Source organism: Haliotis rufescens, unplaced genomic scaffold, assembly GCF_023055435.1.
Source record: "Haliotis rufescens isolate VD_foot unplaced genomic scaffold, xgHalRufe1.0.p SCAF_3, whole genome shotgun sequence".
Taxonomy (NCBI): domain Eukaryota; kingdom Metazoa; phylum Mollusca; class Gastropoda; order Lepetellida; family Haliotidae; genus Haliotis; species Haliotis rufescens.
Window position 1 is genome coordinate 45,529,750 of NW_025964001.1, and position 21,738 is coordinate 45,551,487.

General features: G+C 49.3%; 1 protein-coding gene across 3 annotated transcripts in view; it reads left to right on the forward strand.

The window, feature by feature from the left end:
* The window catches only part of LOC124124391 (dimethyladenosine transferase 2, mitochondrial-like), a 34,747-nt gene extending 13,677 nt beyond the window's left edge, over positions 1 to 21,070 (forward strand). The window contains exons 9-11 of one of the 3 annotated variants that reach the window (XR_006859471.2): positions 3,734 to 3,836; positions 16,095 to 19,690; positions 19,811 to 21,070. Coding sequence is in view for 1 of the 3 variants with exons in the window: in XM_046487547.2 (XP_046343503.1) it covers positions 3,734 to 3,836; positions 16,095 to 16,259 (268 nt within the window). In the remaining 2 variants the exon portion in view is untranslated. Of the gene's footprint in view, positions 1 to 3,733; positions 3,837 to 14,242; positions 14,363 to 16,094 lie in introns of all 3 variants that reach the window. The other 2 variants (XR_006859473.2, XM_046487547.2) reach the window with 2 other exon arrangements.
* Positions 21,071 to 21,738: the final 668 nt, after the last annotated feature.

Sequence of the window (21,738 nt, forward strand, 5' to 3'; positions counted from 1 at the left end):
AAGAGGAGCAGTACATCACCCCCATGCACTGATGTTGTTGGTAAGAAAGCACGTGGTGACCGGTACCAATGGCAACAGAACATAACCGTGGATAATGTTTGTTTATTCTGTGAGGAACCGTCTAATACATCTGATCCACTGCATGAAGCAATGACCAAAATGATCATTGAGAGAGTTTGAGGATGTGCAACAAAGTTGCTTGATGATCATATCTTAGCAAAGGTATCATCTGGAGACCTTGTTGCTAGTGAGGCAAAGTACCTCTCTAAGTGTTTGATCGCCCTGTATAATAAAGCAGCCAGACATAAAACATCAGAACAAAGCCAGCTACAAAGTCCTTACTGCCACTGTTCCAGGAAGACGTCGCAACAGTAGCAATGATGAGGCATTCGTTGGATGTTATCAAGGGCATTGTGTTACTTTCCAACCCAAGACAGACACCTGTTGTTACAGTGGACCAACCATTGTTTGCTATTGTCAAGAACATCCAGTGGAAATGGCCATTATTCTATGGAGCGTCTGCACATCGAGTTGGCTGCACTTAGGGCTTTAGGAAATCTTCTCGACGACAGTGGATGGGTAGGGATACTGGTTCAGGCAGAGATTGCCACAGGTGGCACAGCAGATTCAGTCTTGAAGGCAGCTCACATCACCCGCACAAGAAGGGTGCACCAGGTGACAGCTTGTGCCATGTATTTATCCCTGCAACAGGCATATCAGGCGTATATGGAATCTGTTGAACCCAACATGGTGACAAAGTTCTGGTACATGGTCTATGAATTTCAAATCACCATGCTTGTGTTTGTGCAATCTATTCGTACAGTATGTCTATTCCCTGACCAAGCTTGTTCCTTGGTTTTTTTCTTGACCACTACCACTATGCACGATGGATATCAGTCCACCTCCGAGACATGGTGACCTTGTCCAAGCTGCACCCCAATGTCCATGCTCAGTTCTTGAATGTACAGTTCACAGTGAACAAGACACCTCATGCTTACTCAAGAATTGCTATTGATCAAGCACATGAGCAACATAATGCTGTGGTAAAAGATGATGGTGGAGCTGTTGGGCTGACTGAGAATCCAGCTGCTCTCCAGAGATGGATGGTCAGTGGACCCGAGATGGCACATCTCATCAATGACTTGGAAGTTTCATTGGATGATGCACAGAAGAAACCTGACATGTGCCATCATGAACAATGTCCTGGTGTGCAAAAGGCTTTCATTGGAGATGTCACTTCACTGAAATCTGTTATTGAAGAGTATGGATATCCATTCCTTGAAACTAGGTGCGACCTTCTTGTACTTGATACACAGGGCATTGCTGATAAATCTGTTGGTGACTCTTGTATAAGCTTGAAAAGCTTGGATGTAAACAATACAACACATTTGTGAAAGAACTGCTTGTAGAAAAGTCAAAACCTATAGACGGCCCAATAAAGAAGAACAAACTTTGTCTCTTTAGTACACCAGTGAAATGACAGAAAAGTGACAGAACTGTTACAGAAATCTCTTAGTTCACATGTTAAAGCCAGGTTCAACAAAGACTTCTCAGGACGTCTTTCAAGTGCCAACGAATAGATGTTGTTTGGAAAAAATATAGGTCAGACTCTTTGAAAGAACAATCACGAGACAAGAGAGGTAAAGGAGTGCGCCGTTGAGTACAGCCAAACAATCTAATTAAAAAAAACTGGGGAGACTTCTTGAAACTTGCTGAAAATAAGAAAGAACTATTTGTGTTTCTCAGCACAGAAGCTATCACTATCCAAACCTACAAGCAAGTCATTAGCACACTGCACGAGGATGTTGTCTACCACCTGCCTAGAACAACAGAAGGACTAGCACCTTGCACACACGAGGAAGCAGACAGCCGAATTATGGTCCATGTCGCTGATACAGCTAAACAGTACAAGATTCTCATCCGTACAGTGGACAGTGATGTTGTTGTGATTGCTGTACATGTGTTTGCACAGCTACGAATGCTACTAACGGCTTTGGGGGTGGCCTTTGGCACAGGCAAACACTTCCGACTGATTCCTGCACATGACATCGCTTAAGCAATTGGACCAGACAAGAGTCTCGCACTTCCCATGTTCCATACCATGACTAGATGCGACACTGTCTCCTGCATCACTGAAAGAGGACAGAAGACAGCGTGGGATACCTGGAACATGTACCCTGAGGTCACTGCAGAGTTTGCTGCACTAATGAACCAGCCACAATTGACAGATGTCGATAAGTCTATGGACACTGTAGAGAGATTTTCTGTCCTGCTATATGACAAAACCAGCTTGAAGTGTCATGTGAATGAGGCAAGAGTGGATCTCTTCCACCAACACAATCTGCCCTTCTACACCACGTGAGAAGAGCAGCTTACCAGGCTGGGCATTGTTGGAGCCAGGCTCTTAGACCAGTGGTTGACATACCACGACCAGCAGGATGAGGTTAGACAAGAACCGATGGAGGAACATGGGAAGTCATGTAGAGCGGCCCCCAGCAGGCCAGCAGAATGTGCAGAGAACTACTGCGATGTGGCTGCACAAAAGGTTGTCGGGCAAACTGCAAGTGCGTCAAAGCAGCATTAAGCTGTACTGCACTGTGTAAGTGTGATGGATGTTGCTAGTACATGTACGTGAAACCAGTAAATTGCAATGGAAAACTTATTCGTCTTGAGATATGAGTATTAGGTATTTTGAAACCTTATTGTGCGCACCCAGACAACAGCAGAGACATATAAGCGAACACTCCCAATATGCTTATCTTGGATGGGTTATACTTCTACAGTGACTGATAAGAGAGTCGCCCATACGCGTTGATGCCATATTATCAGGAATGTTCCAATTATCAAGGGTTAATACACTCAAGGAGGTTTTCAACTTACTTGATATAAAACACATTTATTTACCCACCAATATAATGACTCCGGCTGTCATAGTTACCAAGATATCAACAGATATTTGTCAGAATGTTGGCCATTTTTTAAGATGGCCGCTAAGGTCGCCGAAGGTCAAGTCAATGATGGCTCTATATCTAAATTTAGCCGTATTGGTATGATGTATATTGATGCCAAATTTCATGCTTTTAACACAAAGTGCACGATTTTTTCATAATATGGCAAAATCCGCTGGACTAAATAGTGTGACAACACCCTGCCTAATTATTCAGTGTAGTCTCTTCACCTTGCCGACATGTATTTCTTTCCAGATCTTTAGTTACTGACCGAGTACAGGTATCACACATACACGAGCTCTACTGACGTGAATAATGCATGACCAAGGCACAATATGTATATCCCTGTTTATGATACAGCTTCAACCTTTGACTTTGACGGCTCCCAAATAGTATCTCGGCTATCATGGTGAATGTGAAACTTTGGGCTTTTACTCAGCCAGTTTGGCATAATGGTTCATTTAGTAAATATGCAGTAAGAATGTTTGTTGTGTAGAAACTTTTGTCATTTCTTTTGGTTATTGGTCTTAATTGTTGTATTGCGATCTAATACAATATTCCAGAAATGTACAGGTGAGCTACAGATCCTTGTGCCTCTTTCTTTGATGAATATCTGCAGGCACGACTGAGGTTCTGAGTTGACTGTAATACTGGTGTAAATTTCAGTGATATTGATGAAAGAATGCACAATCAAAGATATATGTATTTGTGTAACTACTTGGTATCCTCAGTAATAACAGGCACTGCTATTGTGGTTTCTAATCCGAGCCTACTTGTGACAACAGACAGCTGATCCCGGGGTGCGGGCTGCACCTGATCCAGGCCAGGTTCTCCATGATGCAGCTAGTGATGGACCTCACTCCCGCACAGCTGCTGGAGGTCTTCAAGGTGAGTCTCCGCAAACGGGCTCAAGTCTCTAGACAGGGATGCCATACTCCACACACCCCACACCAGTCTCTAGACAGGGATGCCATACTCCACACACCCCACTCCACACACCCCACTCCACACACCCTACTCCACACACTCCACACCAGTCTCTAGACAGGGATGCCATACTCCACACACCCCACTCCACACACCCCACTCCACACACCCTACTCCACACACCCCACACCAGTCTCTAGACAGGGATGCTGTACTCCACACACCCCATTCCACACACCCTACTCCACACACCCCATTCCACACACCCCACACCAGTCTATAGACAGGGATGCTGTACTCCACACACCCCATTCCACACACCCTACTCCAGAAACCCCATTCCACACACCCTACTCCACACACCCCACTCCACACACCCTACTCCACACACCCCACACCAGTCTCTAGACAGGGATGCCATACTCCACACACCCCACTCCACACACCCTACTTCACCAACTACACTAGTCTCTAGACAGGGATGCCATACTCCACACACCCCACTCCACACACCCCACTCCACACACCCTACTCCACACACTCCACACCAGTCTCTAGACAGGGATGCCATACTCCACACACCCCACTCCACACACCCCACTCCACACACCCCACTCCACACACCCCACTCCACACACCCTACTCCACACACCCCACACCAGTCTCTAGACAGGGATGCCATAGTCCACATACCCCATTCTACACACCCCACTCCACACACCCTACTCCACACACCCCACTCCACACACCCCACTCCACACACCCTACTCCACACACCCTACTTCACCAACTACACTAGTCTCTAGACAGGGATGCCATACTCCACACACCCCACTCCACACACCCCACTCCACACACCCTACTCCACACACTCCACACCAGTCTCTAGACAGGGATGCCATACTCCACACACCCCACTCCACACACCCCACTCCACACACCCTACTCCACACACCCCATTCCACACACCCTACTCCACACACCCCATTCCACACACCCTACTCCACATACCCCATTCTACACACCCTACTCCACACACCCCGCTCCACACACCCCACTCCACACACCCCACTCAACACACCCCACTCAACACACCCCACTCCACAAACCCCACTCCACATACCCTACTCCACACACCCCACTCCACACACCCCACTCCACACACCCCACTCCACACACCCTACTCCACACACCCTACTCCACACACCCCACTCCACACACCCCACTCCACACACCCCACTCCACACACCCTACTCCACAAACTCCACACACCCTACTCCACAAACCCCACTCCACACACCCAACTCCACACACCCCACTCCACACACCCCACTCAACACACCCCACTCCACACACCCTACTCCACACACCCTACTCCACACACCCCACACCAGTCTCTAGACAGGGATGCCACACTCCACACACCCCACTCCACACACCCCACTCCACACACCCTACTCCACACACCCTACTCCACACACTCCACACGCCCCACTCCACACGCCCCACTCCACACACCCCACTCCACACACCCTACTCCACACACCCCATTCCACACACCCTACTCCACACACCCCATTCCACACACCCTACTCCACACACCCCACACCAGTCTCTAGACAGGGATGCCACACTCCACACACCCCACTCAACACACCCCACTCCACACACCCTACTCCACACACCCTACTCCACACACCCCACACCAGTCTCTAGACAGGGATGCCATACTCCACACACCCCATTCCACACACCCTACTCCACACACCCCATTCCACACACCCTACTCCACACACCCCACTCCACACACCCCACACCAGTCTCTAGACAGGGATGCCATACTCCACATACCACACTCCACACACCCTACTCCACACACCCCACACCAGTCTCTAGACAGGGATGCCATACTCCACACACCCCATTCCACACACCCTACTCCACACACCCCATTCCACACACCCTACTCCACACACCCCACTCCACACACCCTACACCACACACCCCACACCAGTCTCTAGACAGGGATGCCACACTCCACACACCCCATTCCACACACCCCACTCCACACACCCTACTCCACACACCCCACTCCACACACCCTTCTCAACACACCCCACACCAGTCTCTAGACAGGGATGCCACACTCCACACACTCCATTCCACACACCCCACTCCACACACCCTACTCCACACACCCTACTCCACACACTCCACACCAGTCTCTAGACAGGGATGCCATACTCCACACACCCCATTCCACACACCCTACTCCACACACCCCATTCCACACACCCTACTCCACACACCCCACTCCACACACCCTACACCACACACCCCACACCAGTCTCTAGACAGGGATGCCACACTCCACACACCCCACTCCACACACCCTACACCACACACCCCACACCAGTCTCTAGACAGGGATGCCACACTCCACACACCCCACTCCACACACCCTACACCACACACCCCACACCAGTCTCTAGACAGGGATGCCACACTCCACACACCCCACTCCACACACCCTACACCACACACCCCACACCAGTCTCTAGACAGGGATGCCACACTCCACACACCCCACTCCACACACCCTACACCACACACCCTACACCACACACCCCACACCAGTCTCTAGACAGGGATGCCACACTCCACACACCCCACTCCACACACCCTACACCACACACCCCACACCAGTCTCTAGACAGGGATGCCACACTCCACACACCCCACTCCACACACCCTACACCACACACCCCACACCAGTCTCTAGACAGGGATGCCACACTCCACACACCCCGCTCCACACACCCCACTCCACACACCCCACTCCACACACCACACTCCACACACCCTACTCCACACACCCCACACCAGTCTCTAGACAGGGATGCCATACTCCACACACCCCACTCCACACACCCCACTCCACACACCCTACTCCACACACCTCACACCAGTCTCTAGACAGGGATGCCATACTCCACACACCCCATTCCACACACCCCACTCCACACACCCTACTCCACACACCCCATTCCACACACCCTACTCCACACACCCCACTCCACACACCCCACTCCACACACCCCACTCCACACACCCCACTCCACACACCCCACTCCACACACCCCACACCAGTCTCTAGACAGGGATGCCATACTCCACACACCCCACTCCACAAACCCTACTCCACACACCCCACACCACACACCCCACTCCACACACCTCACACCAGTCTCTAGACGGATGCCATACTCCACACACCCCATTCCACACACCCTACTCCACACACCCTACTCCACACACCCCACTCCACACACCCCACACCAGTCTCTAGACAGGGATGCCATACTCCACACACCCCACTCCACACACCCCACTCCACACACCCCACTCCACACACCCCACTCCACACACCCCACACCAGTCTCTAGACAGGGATGCCATACTCCACACACCCCACTCCACACCCCCCACTCCACACACCCTACTCCACACACCCCACTCCACACACCCCACTCCACACACCCCATTCCACACACCCCACACCAGTCTCTAGACAGGGATGCCATACTCCACACACCCCACTCCACACACCCCACTCCACACAACCCACTCCACACACCCCACTTCACACACCCTACTCCACACACCCAACACCAGTCTATAGACAGGGATGCCATACTCCACACACCCCACTCCACACACCCTACTCCACACACCCCATTCCACACACCCTACTCCACACACCCCACTCCACACACCCCACTCCACACACCACACTCCACACACCCTACTCCACACACCCCACACCAGTCTCTAGACAGGGATGCCATACTCCACACACCCCACTCCACACACCATACTCCACACACCCTACTCCACACACCCTACTCCAGAAACCCCATTCCACACACCCTACTCCACACACCCCACTCCACACACCCCACTCCACACACCACACTCCACACACCCTACTCCACACACCCCACACCAGTCTCTAGACAGGGATGCCATACTCCACACACCCCACTCCACACACCCCACTCCACACACCCTACTCCACACACCTCACACCAGTCTCTAGACAGGGATGCCATACTCCACACACCCCATTCCACACACCCTACTCCACACACCCCATTCCACACACCCTACTCCACACACCCCACTCCACACACCCCACTCCACACACCCCACACCAGTCTCTAGACAGGGATGCCATACTCCACACACCCCACTCCACAAACCCTACTCCACACACCCCACACCACACACCACACTCCACACACCCCACTCCACACACCTCACACCAGTCTCTAGACGGATGCCATACTCCACACACCCCATTCCACACACCCTACTCCACACCCCCCATTCCACACACCCTACTCCACACACCCCACTCCACACACCCCACTCCACACACCACACACCACACACCCCACTCCACACACCCCATTCCACACACCCCACACCAGTCTCTAGACAGGGATGCCATACTCCACACACCCCACTCCACACACCCCACTCCACACAACCCACTCCACACACCCCACTCCACACACCCTACTCCACACACCCAACACCAGTCTATAGACAGGGATGCTGTACTCCACACACCCCATTCCACACACCCTACTCCACACACCCCATTCCACACACCCCACACCAGTCTATAGACAGGGATGCTGTACTCCACACACCCCACTCCACACACCCTACTCCACACACCCCATTCCACACACCCTACTCCAGAAACCCCATTCCACACACCCTACTCCACACACCCCACTCCACACACCCTACTCCACACACCCCACACCAGTCTCTAGACAGGGATGCCATACTCCACACACCCCACTCCACACACCCTACTTCACCAACTACACTAGTCTCTAGACAGGGATGCCATACTCCACACACCCCACTCCACACACCCTACTCCACACACACCACACTCCACACACCCCACTCCACACACCCTACTCCACACACCCCACACTAGTCTCTAGACAGGGATGCCATACTCCACACACCCCACTCCACATACCCCACTCCACACACCCCACTCCACACACCCTTCTCAACACACCCCACACCAGTCTCTAGACAGGGATGCCATACTCCACACACCCCACTCCACACACAACACGCCACACACCCTACTCAACACACCCCACACCAGTCTCTAGACAGGGATGCCATACTCCACACACCACACTTGTTCACATGTCACATGAACACTTGGCAGTGTAGTTCACATGTCACTTGAGTTGTCAGGTAGAGAACACTGAGCAGTGTAGTTCACATGTCACTTGAGTTGTCAGGCAGAGAACACTTGGCAGTGTAGTTCACATGTCACTTGAGTTGTCAGGCAGAGAACACTTGGCAGTGTAGTTCACATGTCACTTGAGTTGTCAGGTAGAGAACACTTGGAAGTGTAGTTCACATGTCACTTGAGTTGTCAGGCAGAGAACACTTGGCAGTGTAGTTCACATGTCACTTGAGTTGGCAGGCAGAGAACACTGAACAGTGTAGTTCACATGTCACTTGAGTTGTAAGGCAGAGAACACTTGGCAGTGTAGTTCACATGTCACTTGAGTTGTAAGGCAGAGAACACTTGGCAGTTTAGTTCACATGTCACTTGAGTTGTCAGGCAGAGAACACTGAGCAGTGTAGTTCACGTGTCACTTGAGTTGTAAGGCAGAGAACACTTGGCAGTTTAGTTCACATGTCACTTGAGTTGTCAGGCAGAGAACACTGAGCAGTGTAGTTCACGTGTCACTTGAGTTGTCACGCAGAGAACACTGAGCAGTGTAGTTCACATGTCACTTGAGTTGTCAGGCAGAGAACACTTGGCAGTGTAGTTCACATGTCACTTGCGTTGTAAGGCAGAGAACACTTGGCAGTGTAGTTCACATGTCACTTGAGTTGTCAGGCAGAGAACAATTAGCAGTGTAGTTCACATGTCGCTTGAGTTGTCAGGCAGAGAACACTTGTCAGTGTAGTTCACATGTCACTTGAGTTGTCAGGCAGAGAACACTTGGCAGTGTAGTTCACATGTCGCTTGAGTTGTCAAGCAGAGAACACTTGGCAGTGTAGTTCACATGTCACTTGAGTTGTCAGGCAGAGAACACTTGGCAGTGTAGTTCACATGTCGCTTGAGTTGTCAAGCAGAGAACACTTGGCAGTGTAGTTCACATGTCGCTTGAGTTGTCAAGCAGAGAACACTGAGCAGTGTAGTTCACATGTCACTTGAGTTGTCAGGCAGAGAACACTTGGCAGTGTAGTTCACATGTCACTTGAGTTGTCAGGCAGAGAACACTTGGCAGTGTAGTTCACATGTTACTTGAGTTGTCAGGTAGAGAACACTTGGCAGTTTAGTTCACATGTCACTTGAGTTGTCAGGCAGAGAACACTTGGCAGTGTAGTTCACATGTCACTTGAGTTGGCAGGCAGAGAACACTGAACAGTGTAGTTCACATGTCACTTGAGTTGTCAGGTAGAGAACACTTGGCAGTGTAGTTCACATGTCACTTGAGTTGTCAGGCAGAGAACACTTGGCAGTGTAGTTCACATGTCGCTTGAGTTGTCAAGCAGAGAACACTTGGCAGTGTAGTTCACATGTCACTTGAGTTGTCAGGCAGAGAACACTTGGCAGTGTAGTTCACATGTCGCTTGAGTTGTCAAGCAGAGAACACTTGGCAGTGTAGTTCACATGTCGCTTGAGTTGTCAAGCAGAGAACACTGAGCAGTGTAGTTCACATGTCACTTGAGTTGTCAGGCAGAGAACACTTGGCAGTGTAGTTCACATGTCACTTGAGTTGTCAGGCAGAGAACACTTGGCAGTGTAGTTCACATGTTACTTGAGTTGTCAGGTAGAGAACACTTGGCAGTTTAGTTCACATGTCACTTGAGTTGTCAGGCAGAGAACACTTGGCAGTGTAGTTCACATGTCACTTGAGTTGGCAGGCAGAGAACACTGAACAGTGTAGTTCACATGTCACTTGAGTTGTCAGGTAGAGAACACTTGGCAGTGTAGTTCACATGTCACTTGAGTTGTCAGGCAGAGAACACTTGGCAGTGTAGTTCACATGTTACTTGAGTTGTCAGGCAGAGAACACTTGGCAGTGTAGTTCACATGTCACTTGAGTTGTCAGGCAGAGAACACTTGGCAGTTTAGTTCACATGTCACTTGAGTTGTCAGGTAGAGAACACTTGGCAGTGTAGTTCACATGTCACTTGAGTTGTCAGGCAGAGAACACTTGGCAGTTTAGTTCACATGTCACTTGAGTTGTCAGGCAGAGAACACTTGGCAGTGTAGTTCACATGTCACTTGAGTTGTCAGGCAGAGAACACTTGGCAGTGTAGTTCACATGTCACTTGAGTTGTCAGGTAGAGAACACTTGGCAGTGTAGTTCACATGTCACTTGAGTTGTCAGGCAGAGAACACTTGGCAGTGTAGTTCACATGTCACTTGAGTTGTCAGGCAGAGAACACTTGGCAGTGTAGTTCACATGTCACTTGAGTTGTCAGGTAGAGAACACTTGGCAGTTTAGTTCACATGTCACTTGAGTTGTCAGGTAGAGAACACTGAGCAGTGTAGTTCACATGTCACTTGAGTTGTCAGGCAGAGAACACTGAGCAGTGTAGTTCACATGTTACTTGAGTTGTCAGGTAGAGAACACTGAGCAGTGTAGTTCACATGTCACTTGAGTTGTCAGGCAGAGAACACTGAGCAGTGTAGTTCACATGTCACTTGAGTTGTCAGGTAGAGAACACTTGGCAGTGTAGTTCACATGTCACTTGAGTTGTCAGGCAGAGAACACTGAGCAGTGTAGTTCACATGTTACTTGAGTTGTCAGGCAGAGAACACTTGGCAGTGTAGTTCACATGTCACTTGAGTTGTCAGGCAGAGAACACTTGGCAGAGTAGTTCACATGTCACTTGAGTTGTCAGGCAGAGAACACTTGGCAGTGTAGTTCACATGTCACTTGAGTTGTCAGGCAGAGAACACTGAGCAGTGTAGTTCACATGTTACTTGAGTTGTCAAGCAGAGAACACTTGGCAGTGTAGTTCACATGTCACTTGAGTTGTCAGGCAGAGAACACTTGGCAGTGTAGTTCACATGTCACTTGAGTTGTCAGGTAGAGAACACTTGGCAGTTTAGTTCACATGTCACTTGAGTTGTCAGGTAGAGAACACTGAGCAGTGTAGTTCACATGTCACTTGAGTTGTCAGGCAGAGAACACTGAGCAGTGTAGTTCACATGTTACTTGAGTTGTCAGGTAGAGAACACTGAGCAGTGTAGTTCACATGTCACTTGAGTTGTCAGGCAGAGAACACTGAGCAGTGTAGTTCACATGTCACTTGAGTTGTCAGGTAGAGAACACTTGGCAGTGTAGTTCACATGTCACTTGAGTTGTCAGGCAGAGAACACTGAGCAGTGTAGTTCACATGTTACTTGAGTTGTCAGGCAGAGAACACTTGGCAGTGTAGTTCACATGTCACTTGAGTTGTCAGGCAGAGAACACTTGGCAGAGTAGTTCACATGTCACTTGAGTTGTCAGGCAGAGAACACTTGGCAGTGTAGTTCACATGTCACTTGAGTTGTCAGGCAGAGAACACTGAGCAGTGTAGTTCACATGTTACTTGTGTTGTCAGGCAGAGAACACTTGGCAGTGTAGTTCACATGTCACTTGAGTTGTCAGGCAGAGAACACTTGGCAGAGTAGTTCACATGTCACTTGAGTTGTCAGGCAGAGAACACTTGGCAGTGTAGTTCACATGTCGCTTGAGTTGTCAGGTAGAGAACACTTGGCAGAGTAGTTCGCATGTCACTTGAGTTGTCAGGCAGAGAACACTTGGCAGTGTAGTTCACATGTCACTTGAGTTGTCAGGCAGAGAACACTTGGCAGTGTAGTTCACATGTCACTTGAGTTGTCAGGCAGAGAACACTTGGCAGAGTAGTTCACATGTCACTTGAGTTGTCAGGCAGAGAACACTTGGCAGTGTAGTTCACATGTCACTTGAGTTGTCAGGCAGAGAACACTTGGCAGTGTAGTTCACATGTCACTTGTGTTGTCAGGCAGAGAACACTTGGCAGTGTAGTTCACATGTCACTTGAGTTGTCAGGCAGAGAACACTTGGCAGTGTAGTTCACATGTCACTTGAATTGTCAGGCAGAGAACACTTGGCAGAGTAGTTCACATGTCACTTGAGTTGTCAGGCAGAGAACACTTGGCAGTGTAGTTCACATGTTACTTGAGTTGTCAGGCAGAGAACACTTGGCAGTGTAGTTCACATGTCACTTGAGTTGTCAGGCAGAGAACACTTGGCAGTGTAGTTCACATGTCGCTTGAGTTGTCAGGCAGAGAACACTTGGCAGTGTAGTTCACATGTCACTTGAGTTGTCAGGGAGAGAACACTTGGCAGTGTAGTTCACATGTCACTTGAATTGTAAGGCAGAGAACACTTGGCAGAGTAGTTCACATGTCACTTGAGTTGTCAGGCAGAGAACACTTGGCAGTGTAGTTCACATGTTACTTGAGTTGTCAGGCAGAGAACACTTGGCAGTGTAGTTCACATGTCACTTGAGTTGTCAGGCAGAGAACACTTGGCAGTGTAGTTCACATGTCGCTTGAGTTGTCAGGCAGAGAACACTTGGCAGTGTAGTTCACATGTCACTTGAGTTGTCAGGCAGAGAACACTTGGCAGTGTAGTTCACATGTCACTTGAGTTGTCAAGCAGAGAACACTTGGCAGTGTAGTTCACATGTCACTTGTGTTGTCAGGCAGAGAACACTTGGCAGTGTAGTTCACATGTCACTTGTGTTGTCAGGCAGAGAACACTTGGCAGTGTAGTTCACATGTCACTTGAGTTGTCAGGCAGAGAACACTTGGCAGTGTAGTTCACATGTCACTTGAGTTGTCAGGCAGAGAACACTTGGCAGTGTAGTTCACATGTCACTTGAGTTGTCAGGCAGAGAACACTTGGCAGTGTAGTTCACATGTCGCTTGAGTTGTGGGTAGGCATGGTTAAGAAATGAACATCTGGAATGCATCAGGGCACATCAAAACTATGGTAAACCTGTCACAGATCGCACAAAGATATGATAGCTATTGTATCTCTGACAGAGAACTCATTTGTGTTAGAGATTGAAAAAACAGGGTCTTTCCCAATGACGTCGCAGGGATTTCCCAGCCGCAGACAATAACAACAACATGAAGAAGTGACACGGAATTAATGATCGCATTGTCAGGTCACATTGTTTAACACGCAACTATTTGAGTGATATTCCGTACAATCCTACATATGTCCTACATGTAGACGTTTTGTTCTTATCATTAACAGATGCCATGACTACCCGAACACAAATAGCACTCGTGTGCTATGCAAAGACATTTTTCAAGGTTCTCTCGCAAGCGTGCAGAACTTTATGTGAACACATTGCGTACAAAGTCAAGGACAAAAGTAAGAGACGTTTTTTAAAATGACAATGACTAGGCGAGACCTTTGATTGAACAGCATTTAAGATGCATGTTCAAGTCTGATGTTATGTGATGTATTCTGGGTCTATCTAGATCCATAATTCTTTTCAAAATTTGAAAGTGACACTAATTTGTATTCGCAAAGAGAGATAATTTAGGAATTGTCAAGTCGTCTCATGGAACATGCCACAAGTTAACGTGAACATACATACAATGTAGTCCTTTTCTATCCTTTTAAATTAAGTCGAGCTAATAAACTGATTTGTCCGATTTCATAAAACCTGGCTGAGGAGCGAAATACATTGTATATGTGTCATATCTCTTCCAGAACGTAGTTAAATGATACTTTACAACGATGTTATTGTCTGAATGTCTTAAGTATCTATATTTTTTTAAAACGTAAAACGGGTAGATGCACACTTAAATATTAAAAAGGCCAAAATCAATTATTGTTTTAAATTTGGTTTATTGAATTTAACATTTAAAGAAAATGTTTATTTTATATTGATCAGTAAATTTCATTCAATAAACGTTTTCTGCAAACATATGATGAAAAGTGAATTTTTAACTATGCTACTTTTTGACAACATTTTAAGCCCAAACGAGTATGGGAACTCATTTTTTGTTTGATTTTTTATACGAAAAGCTGTGCTTAACTTTTGATGTAAAAAATTTCTATAAATTGTTATATATGATGGAATACATCTGTATGCCGTTAATCACCTGTATTTAAAGAATGCAATTGTTCAACAGACAGTTTTTAATCACTTGTTATCAAATATTTGTATAGATAACCTACATATTGTATTTTAAACGAAACAAAATACAATAGCTTTTGCTAGAAAAATATTAAACATACTATACAAATACATTTGATCACATGTATTTCCTTGTTAAGTCAATAAATACTACACTGTATAGTTAAAATTCAAATTGTTAAAACCGCTGGTCCAACACAATTTTAGATGTAAAAACTGGTGCGAAACCTTTATGGTTTTTTTACATTTGTAGATTGATATAATTTTATAAAATGTGAAAATAAAGACTAAAGCATTGTTCACATGCGATCCAGAAAATATAACAGCGGAACTCTGCGCTTTATGAAAACTGTAACATTGAACAAAGTCTCACCAGGCGAATTCAAAGGGAAACCACTCTCAACTAGAGTGTGAACTAAGATTAGCTGCCCCTGAGTTATCAATAAGATCACAGTCATTACTATAGCCTGCTGACACCTTCCATTTATTTAACAAATTATGTTGTTTCACACTTCTTCAGCATGGACTTGGATAGAAATATATTTTAAGCTATTGACTATGGCAAAGTATGCTGCCATCATGGATGAAGATAAAATAAACTTACAACAGGTATGGGGCTATCTTAGTTTTACGACAAACTTAAGATATCTTAGGGCTATGATAGTTTCGATTGGAAGGCTACGATAACCTTCCATTTTTCTAAAGATAACTTTACGATAATTTTAGGACTACGATCGTTTCAAAAATCTAGACCCTGGACTTTATGAAGTCAATGACTGACAGTAGGGTTCTTCAAAGACGTGGAAGTGAATGGACATCTCTATTATCCACTACATGGATTTGAATTTACTACTTTGTGTAAGAAGGCCTAATTTAGGGGTTCTGTTTTCGTGAGATCTGATGTCTCTATTCACTTATGATCTGGGCATGTGCTAAATATGAGTAATTTATTTTCAGTCACTTCTCACCTGGCCGGAGTATCCTGACTCTCCTCTGTCCTTTATCTTGATGGAGAGGTCAGAGGTCGACATTGACGAGGAAGAGGTCAAGGACAAGTTAAAAGAGGAGGAGGACATGGCCCAAGAGGGCAGCAGGGTGGGCCGCAGTGGTGGTGGAGACTGATGATCTCACCTCTCCCTAGGTCCTGGAGGGCAGCAGGGTGGGTCACAGAGGTGGAGACTGATGCTCTCACCTCCCCCTAGGTCCTGCAGGGCAGCAGGGTGGGTCACAGAGGTGGAGACTGATGCTCTCACCTCCCCCTAGGTCCTGCAGGGCAGCAGGGTAGGTCACAGAGGTGGAGACTGATGCTCTCACCTCTCCCTAGGTCCTGGAGGGCAGCAGGGTGGGTCACAGAGGTGGAGACTGATGCTCTCACCTCTCAATAGGTCCTGCAGGGCAGCAGGGTGGGTCACAGAGGTGGAGACTGATGCTCTCACCTCTCCCTAGGTCCTGGAGGGCAGCAGGGTGGGTCACAGAGGTGGAGACTGATGCTCTCACCTCCCCCTAGGTCCTGCAGGGCAGCAGGGTGGGTCACAGAGGTGGAGACTGATGCTCTCACCTCACCCTAGGTCCTGCAGGGCAGCAGGGTGGGTCACAGAGGTGGAGACTGATGCTCTCACCTCTCCCTAGGTCCTGCAGGGCAGCAGGGTGGGTCACAGAGGTGGAGACTGATGCTCTCACCTCTCCCTAGGTCCTGCAGGGCAGCAGGGTGGGTCACAGAGGTGGAGACTGATGCTCTCACCTCTCAATAGGTCCTGCAGGGCAGCAGGGTGGGTCACAGAGGTGGAGACTGATGCTCTCACCTCTCCCTAGGTCCTGGAGGGCAGCAGGGTGGGTCACAGAGGTGGAGACTGATGCTCTCACCTCCCCCTAGGTCCTGCAGGGCAGCAGGGTGGGTCACAGAGGTGGAGACTGATGCTCTCACCTCCCCCTAGGTCCTGCAGGGCAGCAGGGTGGGTCACAGAGGTGGAGACTGATGCTCTCACCTCCCCCTAGGTCCTGCAGGGCAGCAGGGTAGGTCACAGAGGTGGAGACTGATGCTCTCACCTCTCCCTAGGTCCTGGAGGGCAGCAGGGTGGGTCAAAGAGGTGGAGACTGATGCTCTCACCTCTCAATAGGTCCTGCAGGGCAGCAAGGTGGGTCACAGAGGTGGAGACTGATGCTCTCACCTCTCCCTAGGTCCTGGAGGGCAGCAGGGTGGGTCACAGAGATGGAGACTGATGCTCTCACCTCCCCCTAGGTCCTGCAGGGCAGCAGGGTGGGTCACAGAGGTGGAGACTGATGCTCTCACCTCACCCTAGGTCCTGCAGGGCAGCAGGGTGGGTCACAGAGGTGGAGACTAATGCTCTCACCTCTCAATAGGTCCTGCAGGGCAGCAGGGTGGGTCACAGAGGTGGAGACTGATGCTCTCACCTCTCCCTAGGTCCTGGAGGGCAGCAGGGTGGGTCACAGAGGTGGAGACTGATGCTCTCACCTCTCCCTAGGTCCTGGAGGGCAGCAGGGTGGGTCACAGAGGTGGAGACTGATGCTCTCACCTCTCCCTAGGTCCTGCAGGGCAGCAGGGTGGGTCACAGAGGTGGAGACTGATGCTCTCACCTCTCCCTAGGTCCTGGAGGGCAGCAGGGTGGGTCACAGAGGTGGAGACTGATGCTCTCATCTCCCCCTAGGTCCTGCAGGGCAGCAGGGTGGGTCACAGAGGTGGAGACTGATGCTCTCATCTCCCCCTAGGTCCTGCAGGGCAGCAGGGTGGGTCACAGAGGTGGAGACTGATGCTCTCACCTCTCAATAGGTCCTGCAGGGCAGCAGGGTGGGTCACAGAGGTGGAGACTGATGCTCTCACCTCTCAATAGGTCCTGGAGGGCAGCAGGGTGGGTCACAGAGGTGGAGACTGATGCTCTCACCTCTCCCTAGGTCCTGGAGGGCAGCAGGGTGGGTCACAGAGGTGGAGACTGATGCTCTCACCTCCCCCTAGGTCCTGCAGGGCAGCAGGGTGGGTCACAGAGGTGGAGACTGATGCTCTCACCTCCCCCTAGGTCCTGCAGGGCAGCAGGGTGGGTCACAGAGGTGGAGACTGATGCTCTCACCTCCCCATAGGTCCTGCAGGGCAGCAGGGTGGGTCACAGAGGTGGAGACTGATGCTCTCACCTCCCCCTAGGTCCTGCAGGGCAGCAGGGTAGGTCACAGAGGTGGAGACTGATGCTCTCACCTCTCCCTAGGTCCTGCAGGGCAGCAGGGTGGGTCACAGAGGTGGAGACTGATGCTCTCACCTCCCCCTAGGTCCTGCAGGGCAGCAGGGTGGGTCACAGAGGTGGAGACTGATGCTCTCACCTCCCCCTAGGTCCTGCAGGGCAGCAGGGTGGGTCACAGAGGTGGAGACTGATGCTCTCACCTCTCCCTAGGTCCTGCAGGGCAGCAGGGTGGGTCACAGAGGTGGAGACTGATGCTCTCACCTCTCCCTAGGTCCTGGAGGGCAGCAGGGTGGGTCACAGAGGTGGAGACTGATGCTCTCACCTCTCCCTAGGTCCTGGAGGGCAGCAGGGTGGGTCACAGAGGTGGAGACTGATGCTCTCACCTCTCCCTAGGTCCTGGAGGGCAGCAGGGTGGGTCACAGAGGTGGAGACTGATGCTCTCACCTCTCCCTAGGTCCTGGAGGGCAGCAGGGTGGGTCACTGAGGTGGAGACTGATGCTCTCACCTCTCCCTAGGTCCTGCAGGGCAGCAGGGTGGGTCACAGAGGTGGAGACTGATGCTCTCACCTCTCCCTAGGTCCTGCAGGGCAGCAGGGTGGGTCACAGAGGTGGAGACTGATGCTCTCATCTCCCCCTAGGTCCTGCAGGGCAGCAGGGTGGGTCACAGAGGTGGAGACTGATGCTCTCATCTCCCCCTAGGTCCTGCAGGGCAGCAGGGTGGGTCACAGAGGTGGAGACTGATGCTCTCACCTCTCCCTAGGTCCTGCAGGGCAGCAGGGTGGGTCACAGAGGTGGAGACTGTTGCTCTCACCTCCCCCTAGGTCCTGCAGGGCAGCAGGGTGGGTCACAGAGGTGGAGACTGATGCTCTCACCTCCCCCTAGGTCCTGCAGGGCAGCAGGGTGGGTCACAGAGGTGGAGACTGATGCTCTCACCTCTCAATAGGTCCTGCAGGGCAGCAGGGTGGGTCACAGAGGTGGAGACTGATGATCTCACCTCTCAATAGGTCCTGCAGGGCAGCAGGGTGGGTCACAGAGGTGGAGACTGATGCTCTCACCTCCCACTAGGTCCTGCAGGGCAGCAGGGTGTGTCACAGAGGTGGAGACTGATGATCTCACCTCTCAATAGGTCCTGCAGGGCGGCAGGGTGGGTCACAGAGGTGGAGACTGATGCTCTCACCTCTCCCTAGGTCCTGCAGGGCAGCAGGGTGGGTCAAAGAGGTGGAGACTGATGCTCTCACCTCTCAATAGGTCCTGGAGGGCAGCAGGGTGTCACAGAGGTGGAGACTGATGCTCTCACCTCTCAATAGGTCCTGGAGGGCAGCAGGGTGTCACTGAGGTGGAGACTGATGCTCTCACCTCTCAATAGGTCCTGGAGGGCAGCAGGGTGGGTCACTGAGGTGGAGACTGATGCTCTCACCTCTCCCTAGGTCCTGGAGGGCAGCAGGGTGTCACTGAGGTGGAGACTGATGCTCTCACCTCTCAATAGGTCCTGGAAACAATACTCTCAATGTCTCCAGACAAACATCAGTGCTCTCCCTTGTCCCATCAGTGGCTGCACACTCTGTAGTCTATTTCTGATGTGTACTATCCATCCTCATATTTGATATACAAGTGAATATTATGAAGAGAAATGTGTGGCCAGTGTATCAACTACTCAAAAGTATATGCCTATCTCCCTTTGATCAGTTGAGTCTGGTGATAGTGTTTGAGTGGTGTCCCGGCCTGGGAGACCAAGTCAGGACCTGCTACTCCACTACAACAAACAAGCTTATGTCCGTCAGAAGTCTGTGTACAGTGGGGGTAGGCTGCATTGCCTTTGCCATTTTATCATCTGAGTCTTCCAACTGCAATCAACGCAACTTGTCTCATGTAACTATAGTAACTGCTTGTTCCAACTAGATGTAAATTGCGTAATCATTCATTGAACACCATCATACAAACTGACTTCCAATCGAGTGAAAAAAGTGGAGCTTAAAAGTGGAACACTTTGGTCATGACAAAATGTCTGTTCCTCATATTCTCAGCCCTTCAGACATACTGATTCTGTGTCCTTGCAGGAGACAATGGATAACAGTCTGAGTGTCAGTCCCTCATAATCTCAGCCCTTCAGACATAATGATTCTCTGTCCTTGCAGGAGACAATGGATAACAGTCTGAGTGTCAGTCCCTCATCTTCTCAGCCCTTCAGACATACTGATTCTGTGTCCTTGTAGGAGACGATGGATAACAGTCTGAGTGTCAGTCCCTCATCTTCTCAGCCCTTCAGACATACTGATTCTGTGTCCTTGCAGGAGACAATGGATAACAGTCTGAGTGTCAGTCCCTCATCTTCTCAGCCCTTCAGACATACTGATTCTGTGTCCTTGCAGGAGACGATGGATAACAGTCTGAGTGTCAGTCCCTCATCTTCTCAGCCCTTCAGACATACTGATTCTGTGTCCTTGCAGGAGACAATGGATAACAGTCTGAGTGTCAGTCCCTCATATTCTCAGCCCTTCAGACATACTGATTCTGTGTCCTTGCAGGAGACGATGGATAACAGTCTGGCATGTCAACTAGTAGTACATCTGACATGATGTACCAGGGGATATTTGCTAAGTTAGTGATAATCATGATAATAATAAATTGAACATGCTATTTGCATATATATGATATGGCAAAAGTGTCAGTTTAGATAATAAGAAAGGTTTTCCAGTATGTGATGAAAGATTTAGTGCTTGATTTGATAATAAAACTTTATTTTATATGCAAATGTTGTTTCTGTTTGTCAGTAATGTTTTGTTGATCCTGAAGTGTAAGCCTCATTTCCTGCTTAGATTTCTCCACATGGTTCAGGGGTAGAATAGTGAAGATATTGACATGGCATCATTCCATGGGCATATTCACCAGGCAATACCATGGTAAAGATATTACGGAAGCTGTCCCTAGCAGCAGATATTCAATACCTCCATAAAGATATTACTGAAGTTGCCCTACATAGCAGCAGATATTCAATACCTCCATAAAGATATTACAGAAGTCGCCCTACATAGCAGCAGATATTAAATACCTCCGTAAAGATATTACTGAAGTTGCCCCCCCTAGTAGCAGATATTCAATACCTCCATAAAGATATTACTGAAGCTGCCCTACATAGCAGCAGATATTCAATACCTCCATAAAGATATTACCAGAAGTCGCCCTACATAGCAGCAGATATTCAATACCTCCATAAAGATATTACTGAAGTTGCCCCCACTAGCAGCAGATATTCAATACCTCCTTAAAGATATTACAGAAGTCGCCCTACATAGCAGCAGATATTCAATACCTCCATAAAGATATTACAGAAGTCGCCCTACATAGCAGCAGATATTCAATACCTCCGTAAAGATATTACTGAAGTTGCCGTACATAGCAGCAGATATTCAATAC